Consider the following 16,572-nt stretch of genomic DNA (forward strand, 5'->3'; position numbering starts at 1 on the left):
TAAATTAAAGCCTAAGGCCCCTGCCAACTTCTCCTCTTCCAGGCGCCTGATTACATTCTGGAAATAGGACATTGTTCCCTGTTTAAAATTCATGACAGGATATCACTTAAGTAATTGAAATCCCTGCCGTAAATTTTTTGGACTTCATATGTGAAACACATCAAATAAAATTTGCCTTAAATTGGATTTATTCTCATTTAATTTTCCGCCGTCTGATTCATGGAGGTCTATAGCGGGCACTTTGTCTTTTAATGGTCTGCCAATCAAACTGTTGGCCCGTGCGTGTGTATTTTGGCTTGGGAACTCTCATCACTTGACCCACGCGTTCCGAGCAGTCGAGTTGGGACTTGCCTTTGTGCATATTGATGGCGCTTTCCGGCTAATAATCGCACGGCATTGTTGCCGTTCACACGTCTTTGTCAAACATCTCATCCACTTCTGACGGGGGAGAAATCATTGGAGCAGAAGTTAGTGTAACGTCTGATATAATTTATATCTTTTTTTAATGAGTGCCATGGTGATTTGCACACTGTGTCTGCACCGGTTTTAGGATGAACGTTACCACGACTTGAGTGCGTTACGTTGGAAGAGAACGACACCGGAATAGCAAATTGAGATTTTATGCAAAAAACACACAGCTCCGCTCCTCGCACCAACTTACTTTGATGAAAGGATGCAGCGAAAGGCATCTGTCAAAAAAGGGTGTTTTCCTGTGTGTGTGTAGAATCCTTAATGTGACTTCGACTTGAACTTGTCAGGAATACCATATATTTTTCTCCTGTGGGTGTTCATAGCCGGCTCAGTCAACTTATCAGAGATGAAACATAGCTTTGGCTTTAGGTCTGCTATTTACAACAATGTAGTCCTATAGGAAACCTCCTTATCCAAAGCGCCTTGCATTGAATACAGATAGATGTAATTGAAGAACAGGTATGGGTTAGATGTGCTGACAAACCTAGAACCTTAAGGCTGGCAGTGGAACACCCTAGCCAGCCTCCCTTTACATCCCTTTTAGTGTGAATCACAACACAAAGATGGAGCAACCACACAACACACCCTAAAACACCCTTTGTATACTGTGGGACCAATTCACAGTAAATCATCTTGCCATTCTGAAACTGTTTGATGCCGAATATAATGAAGATAGGTACTCAAACGCAGTACCTGTTTGCAATGCTATTGCAAACTATTTCAAAACGTAGACCTGAGGTCTTCAGGGAAGTGGATTGCGGTGACACCGTGCGTCAGACTCATTCCTCCACGGTGGAGTGAGCTGTTGGGGTGGCTTGGTGTTCAGGCGGTGCTTGTAAGGTAATAAAAGCTCATGGGGGTATCGCTAAAACAATTTGACGGTCAGCCCGAGGCGAGCCACACAATTGGATAAAAGTTGAGGTGACTTATAAAGAGGGCGATGTTTAGCAGGAACTAATGTTGATTATTAGCCGTTGGGGGATAGGGGTGAATTATGGTGTGTTGCTGGGCTTGTTCCCCACGGACCCCAGGCAGTTATGCTGTAAGTACTCTTCATCGATTGTTGGAGTTTTGAGTTTTTCAGAAACACAAGCACTTTCAGAAATTTGCTGGACGTAAACGTGAGGCATCCATCTTCCCTGTCTCCATTTTTTAAGCATTGCAGCACTTAACCTTGTAAATCTTAGATTTTTATTGGCACTATTAGTAATGTAATCATATTTTACTGTGTGCATGTGTGATTGTGTATTTCTAAAACATGGCCTTCGACCATAAGCATTCATTATATTATCATTCCAAAACACAGTGTCGTTAGTGTTGTACATTTTTATATACCTGCAAAGTTGTAAAAATACACTACATAAAGCCTTTCAATATCAATAAAATACAAAAGAAATACAAAATATAACTCAAAGTCCTGAATTGTTGGTCGACAGTCATTTCCATACCATGCATAAACTATACATCATCTATTTATGACATCTGTCACATTTGGTGGTCAAGCCTAAACAATAAAAACAATCAAACAACAAAGAGCGAATTGACAAAAAAGTTAAGAGTGGATCGACCAAAAGTTTTGACGAAGCAAACAGACACAGCCTCAAGGGAAACACGCAACCCAAGAAGTCGAAGCAGAGAATGGACTGCAAGATGGTTTGTGGTGGAGAAGGGGGGGGGGGGAGGGACTGATGGATGTCCTCTCAGACTTAGCCAACACATTGCTAACATCCTGTCTGTGTAGTCACGGCTGGGCATCGCTTTCGACACGCAACATGGTAAATGAGGCCCGGTTTACGAAGCGCTGCCAAGCTGCAACTATCAATGCTCTGTGGTCCACCACAACAGAATCACTTTCCCCCTACCCCACTGCCTCCATCTCTCCGCGGAGCGATGTGTTTTCTCCCCCCTGTCCAATTTGGATCTACTATGAGTCAGCCACACACACAGTACCTTAAAGGTGCTGTCGGAAAGATTCGAAAGTTGGAAGGGGAACAGAGCAGCAAAGAGCCCAAAAGAACAAGACTTTGCAATTACGCAACCCACATGAAAGCCCCCTCCCTCCCCCTCACTACATATCTCCCGAGAAGTGTTGCAAACACACGCCTGTGATTGACAGGCAAGACTGATCCCCCTAACCAATCAGGGAAGAGATGCCTGGTTCACTGCAGGTGCAGTCAACCAGGACAGATATTCTCACAGAGCATTTCACTCGATAATAGCTGACCGGTGGCTGTGGCATTCTAAATTAATCTCAAATTATACCTTTTGAACCTCCCTTTAACCTCTGCATGATGCTGACCTCTCACTCAAACAGTTCAGGAAATATCCTCTATATGTTGATATGCTAGGTTAACACAATCTGATTGAATGTCTGGTGTTCTTGCCAGGAGTTGAATATTATATATATATGATATTGAATCTCTTTCTGCACACCAGTGAGCATACAGTCATGGATAAAACTGTAATGAAAACTCACAGACAATTAGCATGACAAACTCAACGTATGGAACGGTTCCAGGGTTCTGGGCGGATAACAACAGTAACAACAGGAACATATGGAGGTTTCCTCTCTGTTTTCAGCCCACCACACGCTTGAGTTAGCTCCTTTAGCCCTCGTCCGCTAACAAGGTTAGCGTACGGCAACCGCACCACACTAGGCGCTGTCAGGGGGAATCAGCGAACCAGATTGGCTCGGTTTACAAGGTGTCAGCCTAGGCTCCGCCCACCGGCTAAGGAGACGGCTGCAGCTGTCACAGAGCCAGGCAGGGCTCCATCCAATGGTGATGGTGTGTGTGTGTGTGGGGGGGGGGGGGGGATATAGGTGTGTGTGTTTGTGGTGTGTGTTGTGGAGCATTGAAATGTGGACAGACGCAGGTTAAAAGGTGAGGGTGTGATGGCGCGCACACACATGCACACAAACACGTGTGCACGTGCATTCGTATACTCATGGGCGCACACACAGACACACAAGCCACACACGGGACATTATGGAGTGATCTTAAGAGATGAATGTATATATATATATATATATATATATATATATATACATACATTGTATATATATATATATATATATACATACATTGTATTAATGAGCTTGAATGGGTTGGCAACTTTTTAATTATTAGTCAGCGATGTTCCGTTTGGAAGCTTAGCGGGATGCATTCTAATGAGAGAGAGAGAGAGAGAGAGAGAGAGACAGAGACAGAGACAGAGAGAGCGAGAGAGAGAGAGAGAGAGAGACAGAGACAGAGACAGAGAGAGAGACAGAGACAGAGAGAGAGCGAGAGAGAGGCAGTCAGAGCAAAGAAAGAGGGAAAAGAGAAAAAACTGAAAGACATAAAAAGAGTGAGCGAGAGCGAGAGAGCGAGAGAGGAGTAAGAAAGACAGAGATAGAGAAGGATATACAGAGACAGAGACCGAGGTATGGTGGCGTAGGTGGACGGCGTGGGAGTTGTGTGACTCTGATGTTACATAAGACTGTGATTGTGGTGACCGTCAGAGTGTGCCATGGCCTTCGTCTCTCTCCCACTCTCTCTCTCTCGCTCTCTATCTGTGTGTCTGATTGGGAGATGAGTGCAGGAAGGAGCAGGCGGAGGTCCTGAGAGGGGGCCTGTTAACGAGGACGATCTGAAGAGGAGACGTGACGGTACACCGGCAGCGACAGAACATAAAGGAGGGAAGACGAACTCTCATTACGGCGCCGTGTCCAACGTCGCCAGTCAGGGCCGAGGTTAGTGGTTTGGCAAACGGCAGGTGGGAAGAAACACGCGTCTGGCTGCTGATTCAAAACGTTAGCGTTGAGTAGCTCCCCCCCCCCCCAACTGTCGGGCGCTTCGTACAAAGATCCCAGTCGGGACCTTTGTACGAAGTGCCCAGACAGTTCGGACAGAACGTCGGAAAAAAACAAGAACAATTGACGGAAAAAGTCTGAACGGCGCTTTTGTTTAGGCTTTGAAACGCACACAAACCCACTGTCAAAATGATGCACATGAAGTCAATGTGGTTGTTTTCCGTGGCGGTTTCAGTGTGTTCAGAGTCCCTAAATGCATTCCAATTGAGTTCGAAAAGAAAAGAGAGTCCCCCTTGTCGCCATGACACTGGAAATATTTCAATTGTGAGAAAAAACAAACAACGGATGCGATGTGGCATATGAAACCATATATTCAAAAAGTTAACTGTGTTTATTTATCACTCGTGCGAAGGTAATCATTTTTGCATCCTGTGCGAGAGAATGCATGCCCGTTCAGGCGTCACCGATACGGAAGAACAGGCAGCAGACAAGCTGTGTGCCGGCTGATAGCGACGTTCCGTGGCTGTCTGTAGAGAGTCTCTTTTGGTTTGAAAATATCCGCTACCTGTGCCGTTCTAAACTCAATTTGAGGAAATGGGGGAAATGGAGTGAAGTGAGCACTGTTTTCTTTTGGTCACATCGAAAAACCAACGGTGGTGTTTGTTTGTTTTCTTAAAAAGGACATTAAACACGGCGTTTGGATCAGTTGTGTAATTGGACTGCGAATTCAGCTCAGACAGTGGTGCAGGAATCCAATCCCATCAAAAGAACAGATATCCACCACTCTAGTTCTGATTCATGCGATTCTCGTTGGAAAACAAACACTGAAATTACATTTTGTGTTGTCCTGCATTAACATAACAATCCTAAACATGAAAAGCAACAACTCCACACACAAAATTGTCTTGAAAACAATCTGGTTCCATGCCGTACATTCAACGATAGAACACCCAGCAAGGAAGGCCTCCGTCGGGTTGACTGGGCGACCTTTGGAGGCTGACCCGGGTGCCTGCCGGGGGTCAGGGGTCGGAGGTCAGGCGTAGTTGACCTTCAGGCAGAAGGCCTCCTCCGTCTTCTCGTCCAGGTTGTTGATGTAGATGGAGATCTCCGTGCTGCCGCCGCTCTGGCTTGGGGCGAAGCGCAGCCCGACGGTGTACACTTCTCCACCCCCCACCTGAGGAGACACCACCAGCCGTGGGAGTACTGTTAACGCCGCCGTTAATATGTGGGTCACGTCTGCATTGTTGTGTATTGTAACTTTTCTGGTTAGGCTTGCTGTGGGAGTGTGTGAGGATGATGGCTGGTTTGAGGAGCCCCTCCTGGCCGAGTCTGATTGGACTCTGGGGTTAGGGGAAGGCTGCACACCTGTTGCACATTGAGCAATCAGTGTGCAACAGGTTAACCAGCCATCTCCACTCGCACTCGGGAGAACTCCTGGATGGTAGTGGGGCACCATTGCCATGGTCAAACCACTGCAATAAACACGATTCACAGTTTTTAACACTGGTCTGGAGGAGCCCAAAAGAAGCCACCTACTGAGGCACTGGACTGAGGCAGCCACCTAGGTGCGTGGACCTTTATGGCATGGACCTTTGCTACACCTGTGCTACATGTTGTCTGTTCGGATAAGTGTGCTGCTGCTTATCTTGAGCCGGGACACTCTTGCGAAAGACGTGTTGAATCTCAATGAGGCTCTCTCCTGGTTTAATAAAGGTAGATCCAACGTTTGATGACCACAAGTGCATCTGTTCGAATTTACATAGTTACAATTAGCATTGGGTCATTTATTTGATGCTTTTATCCAAAGCGGCTTGCAAGTCAGGCTGACAACTATCAAAGAATAAGATCAATATTTGGAGTCGAAAAATCCAAGTGCTAAAAAACAGCACAGCTGGATAGCGTGCAGAATAGCTGTAGGAGTCGGAGCATCATATAAGGTTAGGAGAATCCATTTTTCATTGTGGAGACGATAGCCTAGCTTAAACAAACGCCGAGCCCTAATACCCATAGTGAGGCACAAGTTCCCAAACCAGTGGCGACATTTTGTGTGAAATAAGTAATAAGAAGAACTCATCAAATGGGTAGGAAGAACTGAAACTCTGAAACTTGGTAAAATACCCAGAAACATTAGAAAACAATGTCCCTCCAAAGCTCATCCTTATTTCGTTACTCTTCAATATACCCACTGACCAACTTTCTTCATTTGTTTTTATTTGTGTTGTTCAAATGATCTCCAGAGGAGGCTGTATTTGGGGATACTTCCTCTCTAAGCCCTGTCTTTCTCCCACATTGTGTGTGTTGCTGTGGCCCCCAGAGCAAAGGGTCTTTATTGTCAGTGCCAGCATTTCATTTATTTCCCTCTGACCCCCGTATCAAATCAAGGGCCGCTTCTCCAGCGGCGTTTCCTTTAACAGGCGCCGAGAGATAAATGGGTCAATTCTGGGGATTTATGCCTTAATCTTTCCCAAATGCAGCAGCGTATCGATCGGCCCGTCGCTTCCCAGAGCCTTCTTTATGTTGTGATTTCTTTCTTTTTTTAAATCATTCCAGGGCAGATATTTCAAACCAGCAGTGCTGTGTTTCCCCCTTCACACTTTCAGCCCATGCCCTGGCAATCTGTGGGACATTTGAGAAATTCTAATGCACAGGGAAAAAAAAAATGGTGGGGATTGTTCCGTCCATTTGCCTTTCTGTCCATGTCGCCACTCTCCCCCTCTCTCTCTCTCTCGATGTCTTTCATTCTCTCCCGAATGGCTAAAACCAAAACACACCGATTTTTTTCACTATTTAGCCATTCAGCAGGCGCCTATCTCAGTCATTTTAAGTGACTTTAGACAAATCCTGCTGGAGCAGACACTTGTGCGTGTGAGGCATCTTTCTCAGAATAACCACGGATGAACCCGTGGAAATTGTGGGATTGAACTAACAAACAATCATCTGCAGGGAGTCCAACACACTAACGACCAGACTACCCTTCCCTTGTTGAGTGGTATAGCTGTCACTGTGGGTGACAACAACACCACCTCCGTGGTTATTTCAAGATAGTTTTCCTCCCGTCAGTTTGTCATCCAGAGCCAGATCACACCCGTCTGAATGCGGAGCGTGATGATGATGACAATGACGCACGTGATGGGTTTCTCCATGTCGGGTGTTCACCGACGTGATTGCGTGTCACTGAAATGGCGGTAAGCGACGCGGGGGAATGATCCGGGAATAAGCGGGCGCAGGGGAGGGCTGGGGGGAAGGGGAAGAGACGTCACCCTCAGCTGATTGAGTCGGCTGGGGAGGAAGCCCAGGATTTATTGGAGTCGTGAGTTTCGAAAGGCGACGGCAGTTCAGCGGGATTTCATCAGCGGTGAGAAGACAATAAAAACAAGGGGCAAAACAAACACTAAAAGATGGTAAAAGAGAAAAGTGAATGAATGATGCAACATGCTGCAGACATGTTAAAAGCTTTTTATATTGAGGCACTACTAAGACAGTTTAGTTAGACAGAAACTCAATTTTGTTTGGAAGACAATTAATTGGGATGTGTTTGTTGGAACATACTGTAAATCATATGATATATTTATATTTATTCATATTTATAGATAACTGCAGCAGCATGAATCACTGTTTGAACTGAGCTGTGAATAAATAATGACTTTATTGTCAGCGACCCCTTCGCTACAACAGTCTTCTGGAAGAACAAATCAAGTAGTCAAAAACGACTTCAGTTGAGCCGATAACTAAACTGCTGACAAACGAAACCCAGACACCAACACCAACACACAACCCACACCCACACAGTCTCACACAAACATGCACCCACACACATCCAAAGTCACACACATACAGTGGGGCAAAAAAGTATTTAGTCAGCCACCAATTGTGCAAGTTCTCCCACTTAAAAAGAAGAGAGAGGCCTGTAATTTTCATCATAGGTAAACCTCAGCTATGAGAGACAAAATGAAAAAAAAAAATCCAGAAAATCACATTGTCTGATTTTTTAAGAATTTATTTGCAAATTATGGTGGAAAATAAGTATTTGGTCACCTACAAACCAGCAAGATTTCTGGCTGTCACAGACCTGTAACTTCTTCTTTAAGAGGCTCCTCTGTCCTCCACTTGTTACCTGTATTAATGGCACCTGTTTGAACTCCTTATCAGTATAAAAGACACCTGTCCACAACCTCAAACAGTCACACTCCAAACTCCACTATGACCAAGACCAGAGAGCTGTCAAAGGACACCAGAAACACAATTGTAGACCTGCACCAGGCTGAAAAGTCTGAATCTGCAATAGGTAAGCAGCTTGGTGTGAAGAAATCAGAGCAATTATTAGGAAATGGAATGCATACAAGACCACTGATAATCTCCCTCGATCTGGGGCTCCACGCAAGATCTCACCCTGTGGGGTCAAAATGATCACAAGAACGGTGAACAAAAATCCCAGAACCACACAGGGGGACCTAGTGTATGACCTCCAGAGAGCTGGGACCAAAGTAACAAAGGCTACCATCACTAACACACTACGCCGCCAGGGACTCAAATCCTGCAGTGCCAGACGTGTCCCCCTGCTAAAGCCAGTGCATGTCCGGGCCCGTTTGAAGTTTGCTAGAGAGCATTTGGATGATCCAGAACAGGATTGGGAGAATGTCATATGGTCAGATGAAACCAAAATATAACTTTTTGGTAAAAACTCAACTTGTCGTGTTTGGAGGAGAAAGAATGCTGAGTTGCATCCAAAGAACACCATACCTACAGTGAAGCATGGGGGTGGAAACATCATGCTTTGGGGCTGTTTTTCTGCCAAGGGACCAGGACGTCTGATCTGTGTGACGGAAAGAATGAATGGGGCCATGTATCGTGAGATTTTGAGTGAAAACCTCCTTCCATCAGCAAGGGCACTGAAGATGAAACGTGGCTGGGTCTTTCAGCATGACAATGACCCCAAACACACCGCCCGGGCAACGAAGGAGTGGCTTCTTAAGAAGCATTTCAAGGTCCTGGAGTGGCCTAGCCAGTCTCCAGATCTCAACCCCATAGAAAATCTTTGGAGGGAGTTGAAAGTCTGTGTTGCCCAGCAAAGGCCCAAAAACATCACTGCTCTAGAGGAGATCTGCATGGAGGAATGGGCCAAAATACCAGCAGCAGTGTGTGAAAACCTTGTAAAGACTTACAGAAAACGTTTGACCTCTGTCATTGCCAACAAAGGGCATGTAACAAAGTATTGAGATGACCTTTTGTTATTGACCAAATACTTATTTTCCACCATAATTTGCAAATAAATTCTTTAAAAATCAGACAATGTGATTTTCTAGATTTTTTTTTTTCATTTTGTCTCTCATAGCTGAGGTATACCTATGATGAAAATTACAGGCCTCTCGTCTTTTTAAGTGGGAGAACTTGCACAATTGGAGGCCGACTAAATACTTTTTTGCCCCACTGTATACACGCACACCCACAGTCGCACTCACACATGCGTGCGTGAACACCCACACCCACACAGTCAAACCCACACACATACCCACACCACACACAGTCTCACTCACACAAACACACAAACCCCCCCCCCCCCCCCCCACACACACACAAACACACACACACACACACACCCATCCACACCCACACACCTGGAAGCGGTGGTCCTTGAACTGCAGCAGGTCAGGCCGGTCCGAGTGCAGCAGGAAGCTGCGGGTGTCCGGGTACGGGTTGGTGTAGGTGATCCTCCGGGTGCTGCCCCGGCCCCCAGCCACCGGCACCGAGAGCTCAAACGCCTGAAGGAACACGCGGTGTGAAGGCGACATGTGATACCACCAGGGGTGAGGGCGAACCGCCGCTACAAGCCGTGGTGAAAACCGGCCTCTTGTGACATCACAAGTGGGCGTGTGCCCCTAGATCCGAGCGGAGGGGACAGAGGACGGTCTGGCGGGGGCTGAGCGGTTTGCCTCCCAGCCCAAAAGGTACTGGATTTTTATTTTACAGTTATTTTTTTTGCAATTACAGCTTATCTGTCGGGGGGGGGGGGGGGGGGGGCAACTTTCAGCTGGATGCCCCTCACCTCCTATCTGGCTCCATGAAGGTAATGTAGGTACGATTTCAGAGCAATTATTATTGAGTGCTTCTTTAGAAATGCCATAGCCGTCCGTAGGCTGAAATGTGCAGAGAGAATGCCTTTGTCTCAAGTTTGACTGAGACTGGCTCTGTATGAGACAACTTCGATTTTAGACGCAATCAGGGCATCTCTTCCCTAATTGGCGCGGGGAATCCATCTTGCCCATCAATCACAGGGCAGAGAGGGAGCTGACTTTTTTTTGGGGGGGGTTGTCAAAATTTCGCTCTCTTCTGCAAATTTCTGCTCTCTCTCCCTTTACAACTCTCGAATCTTACCGGCAGCACATTGAAGGTTCACATCTAAAGCCTATGGTTCTTCCGCGTGGCGTCTGCTGTTTCTGAATATCGTTCTTTCATATCGGTGTTCTGCTGGTCCGCGGAGCATACACTGTACCCACGGCACTCACTTGTCCCCTCATCGCTCATTCATGAGCACATATGCAGCACGACTGTGTGGTAAACATGCCGGGAACACATATGGCATGAAATACATTTTTAATACAGAGGTGAGTGCTACACGGGATGATACGTGTAGGGATGGACTTCTTGGCATTGCGTCCTTTCTCTCGACTCTCTACTGTGTTTGAGTGGCTGCTGCGTTCAATCAACCTCTAAAGATGTACTGCTGTGTAGAGATGGGGTAATTAGGGGGTAAGGGGGTACTGGGGAGGTACTATAATAGGAACATCCTGCCCTCACATTTAAGGTAGGGTGGGCAATTTGGAGGGCCCACACATTTTAGCCCTAAAACACATTGCTTGAAACAAAAAGTATATTCATCACCCAAATATGGTGGAGAAGGAGGAAATGAGGAGGCTGCTCCTCACATTCTCCTCATTGGCTACTCCTTAGGGGAAGGGGGGGGGGGGACTGTCAAACGGGGGCTGTCAGATGAACGATGGCGTCATTGGAGCACCTTGACACAGGACACGTGATGGTGACACCGATGTGCACAAGCGGCTGCATTCAGGTTCAGTGTGCACGAAGGAGGCCATATGTTGGTGGAGGAAGGATGGTCACATACCATCACCTCCATGAAACACACACACACACACACACACCCTCCTGAGGGACAGCCGACCACAACTACAGCCATAAGGACTGCTGTCCAGTTTAAAGGGCATGTCTTTAAGTCACCTCTGCACGTTTCTCCTCTCTCTTTCTCTCTCTCCCTCCCTCCCTCCCTCCCTCTCTCACTCACCTTAATCACTATCTTTTTGTCCTCCTTCCTTCTCATTCACCTCTAATCTCGAGCCATCTATTCAACCCTCTCTCTCAATCACTTTCTTCCATTCACCGGCGATCTCTCTCTCCCTTTAATGTCACTCTCTGGCCTTTAACTTCACGTGCTCTTTACAGGCTCTGCCCCGTGTGACAAATGGCACACATTAGTCTGTATTGAGTTGGACTTTGTGTGCTGTGTGTTTGTGTAGCTGTCAATGTACCTCCGTGTGTGTATGTGTATAGTAACGCTGATTATGGTCAATTTAGAGTCTGCCCGTGCACAAGTAGAGAGAGAACTACAGTAAGTAGCTAAGCGACGGTGAACTGAGCACCAAATCACACACTTCCTCGAGCAGGAGCTACGACGTTAGCTAGTTTTGTTGTAGCGGGCTACAACAGAGAGATAAGGCACAGGTTCATTCATAAAGTTACCCAACCCTGATTCAAACCTATTGTTATTCTTATTCAACTACGTTATATTTTCCAACAGAGTAAGTCAGTGGGGACTTCTCCTGCCAGTGACAAGGCCAGTTAGCAAGGCAGTTCCAGCAAATAAACAGCCCAATGCAAAAACGAAAAACAAAATACGATCATAATTCACCACAGGTACAATAAATACATATTCAATGACAGATAACCGGTTGGAGGGGGACGTTCGTGTCGGGGGAGGGGGGGGGGGGGGGGGGGGGGGGGGGGGGGGCTGACCTTGGACAGGACGGGCCGGTGGGCGTTGAGGCAGACCATCCAGGCGGCGAGGAGCTGACAGCGCTCCACGTCCACCGCGCTGACGAACGCCAGGCGGGAGCCTGAGCGCCAGGGCTGCACCCGCACCTGCAGCTCCTGCACCGCGCCTGCAGGGGGCAGCACAAACAGCCCCGCCGGGTCCACCTGCCAGGGCAGGGTGGGAAGGGGAAGAGGTCGGAGGTTAAGAGGGAGAGCGGGTTGGAACTAAAGATGGGTCTAGGCGTGGGGGTTTAAACAATGTGCTTGCGCGGATGCGGTTCAGTGGTGTTGATCGATGATTGAGTTATGCTAATATTATTGTCATATTTAAATTCAATATTTGTAATGTTGATAACTAATTACTGAGCTTGTTAATTACTCTACAAGCTTTACTTTAATGAGGTGAGCTTGAATCACTATTTCTTTTTTGAAATACATTTTTGGGTAAATATTGATTATGTACTTCCATATACATTGAGTCAACCATTCATATTCTATAATCCAATCAACCATCATCCATCCCTCCAGCCATCATACGGAATACAGTGGGAGAGACAAACAATGAACAACATCTGCCGGGAAACGGATCCCTTTTGAGAGGGGAAAACCGATGCGCTTGTGTGACGGAGAGGACAGAGGAACCGGTCCTGAGGACTGAGGTGGAGTGTGTTGGAGGGGTGGGGTGGTGCACTTCACCGGAGAAGGGAGGAGGGCTGAGCCAGGGAGCGGAGGAATTACGGTTGAAAAAAGAAACAACCCAAAGCCCTTGGTCAATACATGGCACAAAGAAGAGAAGGAGGGGAAACTACGAGAGGATGAAAGGAGGACGATGGCGACGGCGGGAGGAGTGGGTACCACGGAGACGAAAGAAGGACACAACAGGATTACTGTATGGGGTTTGCTTCTCTTATTTATTTTTGTTGTTATCAAAGTTGATGAGAGAAGGGGAGCTAATCAGTTGCTGGGCGCCGTTCTTTTTCGTCTCTCTCTCTCTGTATCTCTATGCTTCTCTGTCAGTCTGTCTCTCTCTTTCTTGCTTTGTCTGTCTGTGTCTGTCTCTCCATCCCTCCCTCACTCTCCATCATACCCTGTGTCTATCCATCTTTGTTTCTCTCACCCTTGCTCTGTCAAACTCCCCTCTCTGTCTGGCTCTCTCCCTCTCTGTGTCTCTCTGTGTCGCTCTCCCTCTCTGTGTCTCTCTCCCTCTCTGTGTTTCTCTGTGTCTCTCTCCCTCTCTGTGTTTCTCTGTGTCTCTCTCCCTCTCTGTGTCTCTCTCCCTCTCTGTGTTTCTCTGTGTCTCTCTCCCTCTCTGTCTCTCTCCCTCTCTGTCTCTCTCCCCCTCTGTCTCTCTCCCTCTCTGTGTCTCTCTGCCTCTCTGTGTTTCTCTTTGTCTCTCTCCCTCTCTGTGTCTCTCTGTGTCTCTCTCCCTCTCTGTGTCTCTCTCCCTCTCTGTGTTTCTCTGTGTCTCTCTCCCTCTCTGTCTCTCTCCCTCTCTGTGTCTCTCTCCCTCTCTGTGTTTCTCTGTGTCTCTCTCCCTCTGTCTCTCTGTGTCTCTCTCCCTCTCTGTGTCCCTCACTCCGTCTCTCTCTTCAAGACGGTTCCTAGGAATCCGTACGACAGTTAACTAACCTGCGGAGGTGGACTAGATCAAAGCGTCCATCAAAGCACAGAGTGAAAGCTTTTATAAAAAAACATCTGTCAAGACATTCTTCCCGGACAGCCGTCTCTCCGTGCCCTCCTCTTCCTCATTAAGGTCAGAGAATACAAAGCCTTATGGAAGCAGATGTTCCCAGCCTGAGCAGCTCCTTCACTCCTTGTGCGGAGATAAGAAACCATCAATCGCCTTTGTTGTCGGTTTTTGATCATTCTCTCGACGTTTCCATTTATTTTTCGAAAAATGTATCACAGTTAGTGTCCATGGCATCAATTCCTGCCTCAATGTGTGTGCGTGTGTGTGTGTGTGTGCATGTGTTTGTTTATGCATGTGTTTATATGCCCGTCTGTGTTCTACACATGATTGTGCCGTATGTGAGTGTGTGTTTGCTCTCATGGGTGTGTATGCATGTGTATGTGTCCATGCAAGTGTGCGGGTGTGCGTGTATATGCACGTTTGTGTTCTGTACGTGATGGTGCCGTGAGCGAGTGTGTGTGTGTGCTCTCACGCATGTGTACACAGTATATGTACGCGTGTGTTCTGCATGTGATTGTGCTGCACGCGAGTGTGTGCGTGCTCTCATGGGTGTGCATACATGTGCGCGCGTTCACACGTGTGTGCGTGTGTACGCACGCGTGTGTTCTGTACGTCATTGTGCCGTATGCGAGTGTGTGTGTGTGCTCTCATGGGATGTGCATCCATGTGTGCGATCATGCGTGCGTGTTAGTGCGTGCGCGTCTCCCAGGGCGGGCCGTACCTCCAGCTGCCGGGGGTGGGAGGAGTAGCAGCGGACCTTACGGGGGGCCCGGGTCCCTCTGAGCACCAGGGACTGCAGGGTCCGCTGGCCCGCCACGCAGCCCACCTCCACCCGCTCCAGGAAGTGCACGTACACCCTCCAGATGGAGGCCGGACGGGCCAGCCAGCGGTCCCTACGGGGGGGGGGAGGAGGAGGAGGAGGAGGATCACAGTGACAGCTAGCGTTGAGGTGATGAGCATCACCGTGGTTACCTGGTAGGGACCGGGTCGGTCGGTGACGGGTTCGGACCGTCCGACGCGCCGCGTGTGTTTTACATTTGGGTTTTCCGGTGTCGTCCCGATTGCGCAGCAGTTTCTCGTGGACGGTGAGACCCGTCCACGAGAGTGAGTGGGTGAGACAGGTTGTTGGTCGAAGGTGTGGCCATATGTATGATTGTGTGGTTGGGACTATGGTGGGAACAGGTGAAATGGGAAAGTGTGTGGCCGAACTGCGAATGTGTGTTGGGTGAAATGTGAATATTTGTGAGTGGATGGAAAACCCCCAAATATCAGAAAACATATTCAAGAGGCTATTCAAAGGTCTACAGTGAAGTTCATCTTCGTTACACTTTATTTGCTTTCAGGCATTTGATTTTGAGACAGAAAAACGAGGGGTTTACTTGGGAGATGTGCCAGGGTTTGGGGCTGCTTATACAGTGCTGGGTCCGTTTGGGCTCCAGTAGTGATACGTACGTGAACAGCATTATGTAGAACATCTTCACGTCAGGGCTGGGACTCCCAGGTACCTTCATATACACATCCTGGGGCTCCCCTGGTGCCTGAGCAGAAATACGCTTTCACATGACCGCAGACTGGCCGCTAAACATGCTAAAGTACTTCCACTCCCAATGCAATGCTAAACACACTCCTGAGAAGGTTTGGCACCGCAAAGAGATCCCCAGTGATGTTTGCTTCAAATAAGCAATACTAATATAATTGCTATATAAATATCGGTACAGCGTTTCACTCACCAGCATCTTGGTCTGGCAGACGACGCCGGGGTCACTGCAACGTACCAGTATCTCCTCTTCAGTGCCATCTGCACTGCCTACCAGTGAGGGAGGGGGGGGAAGAGAGAGACAGAGACAGAAAGAAAGAGACAGGGGAAGAGATGGAGATACACAGAAAGAGTCGATCAGAAACGAGCCAGGATCGAGAAGGCATGCATCAGTGAATTCGTCTGCACACATCATTCACTTTCAAACAAGTCCAGTAAGAAGTGTTTATTATTGATTTTTTTTTCTGTGCTGTGTTTCTTGATGCTTTCCGTTGAGTTGGTCACACATTGGTCAGCCTCAACAGGGACACGATCCGTTGGTGTACTCACCAACGGGTGCACACACACACACACACACACACAGGTAGCACATACACAATAGGAACGGATACACACGCGCACACACAGGAAGGAAGCATTCATACACTAGGGCCATAACCCCCCCCCCCCCACCTCCCAATCAAACACACTGTGAAACAACAGTTTTCACGCTGGCACATGTATGTGCCACCCACACACACACACACACACAAACCCCCCGTGTGCTCCCAGCATGGGTGTGTGTGTGTGCGAGGGGGGGGGTCTGACCTGGGGTGGAGGCCTGTCCGGGGGGGATGCGCAGGGCCTTCTTCAGGAGGCAGAGCTGGGGGTGGTAGAGACGGAAGGTGTGGGCCACCAGGTGGGGCGTGGGCTCCACATCCACCTGCAGCACCGCCAGGGGCTGGCCGTCCTCCGCCCGGAACGTCACCTGGAGGGGGGAGACGGAGGGGGTTGACTTATTGATATCCTATCAGCTGTATCCTTAAATCACACTTATTG

General features: G+C 47.9%; 1 protein-coding gene across 1 annotated transcript in view; it reads right to left on the minus strand.

The window, feature by feature from the left end:
* Positions 1-5,297: 5,297 nt before the first annotated feature.
* Positions 5,298-16,572, minus strand: part of nphp4 (nephronophthisis 4) — a gene marked incomplete at both ends in the record, with an annotated part of 81,323 nt that continues 70,048 nt past the window's right edge. The window contains 7 exons of the mRNA XM_079742319.1: positions 5,298-5,438; positions 9,880-10,023; positions 12,290-12,472; positions 14,719-14,890; positions 15,450-15,535; positions 15,728-15,804; positions 16,342-16,501. Of these exons, the coding sequence (XP_079598445.1) occupies positions 5,298-5,438; positions 9,880-10,023; positions 12,290-12,472; positions 14,719-14,890; positions 15,450-15,535; positions 15,728-15,804; positions 16,342-16,501 (963 nt within the window). The remainder of the gene's footprint in view (positions 5,439-9,879; positions 10,024-12,289; positions 12,473-14,718; positions 14,891-15,449; positions 15,536-15,727; positions 15,805-16,341; positions 16,502-16,572) is intronic.

This window comes from Pollachius pollachius, assembly GCF_949987615.1.
Source record: "Pollachius pollachius genome assembly, chromosome: 8".
Classification (NCBI taxonomy): Eukaryota; Metazoa; Chordata; class Actinopteri; order Gadiformes; family Gadidae; genus Pollachius; species Pollachius pollachius.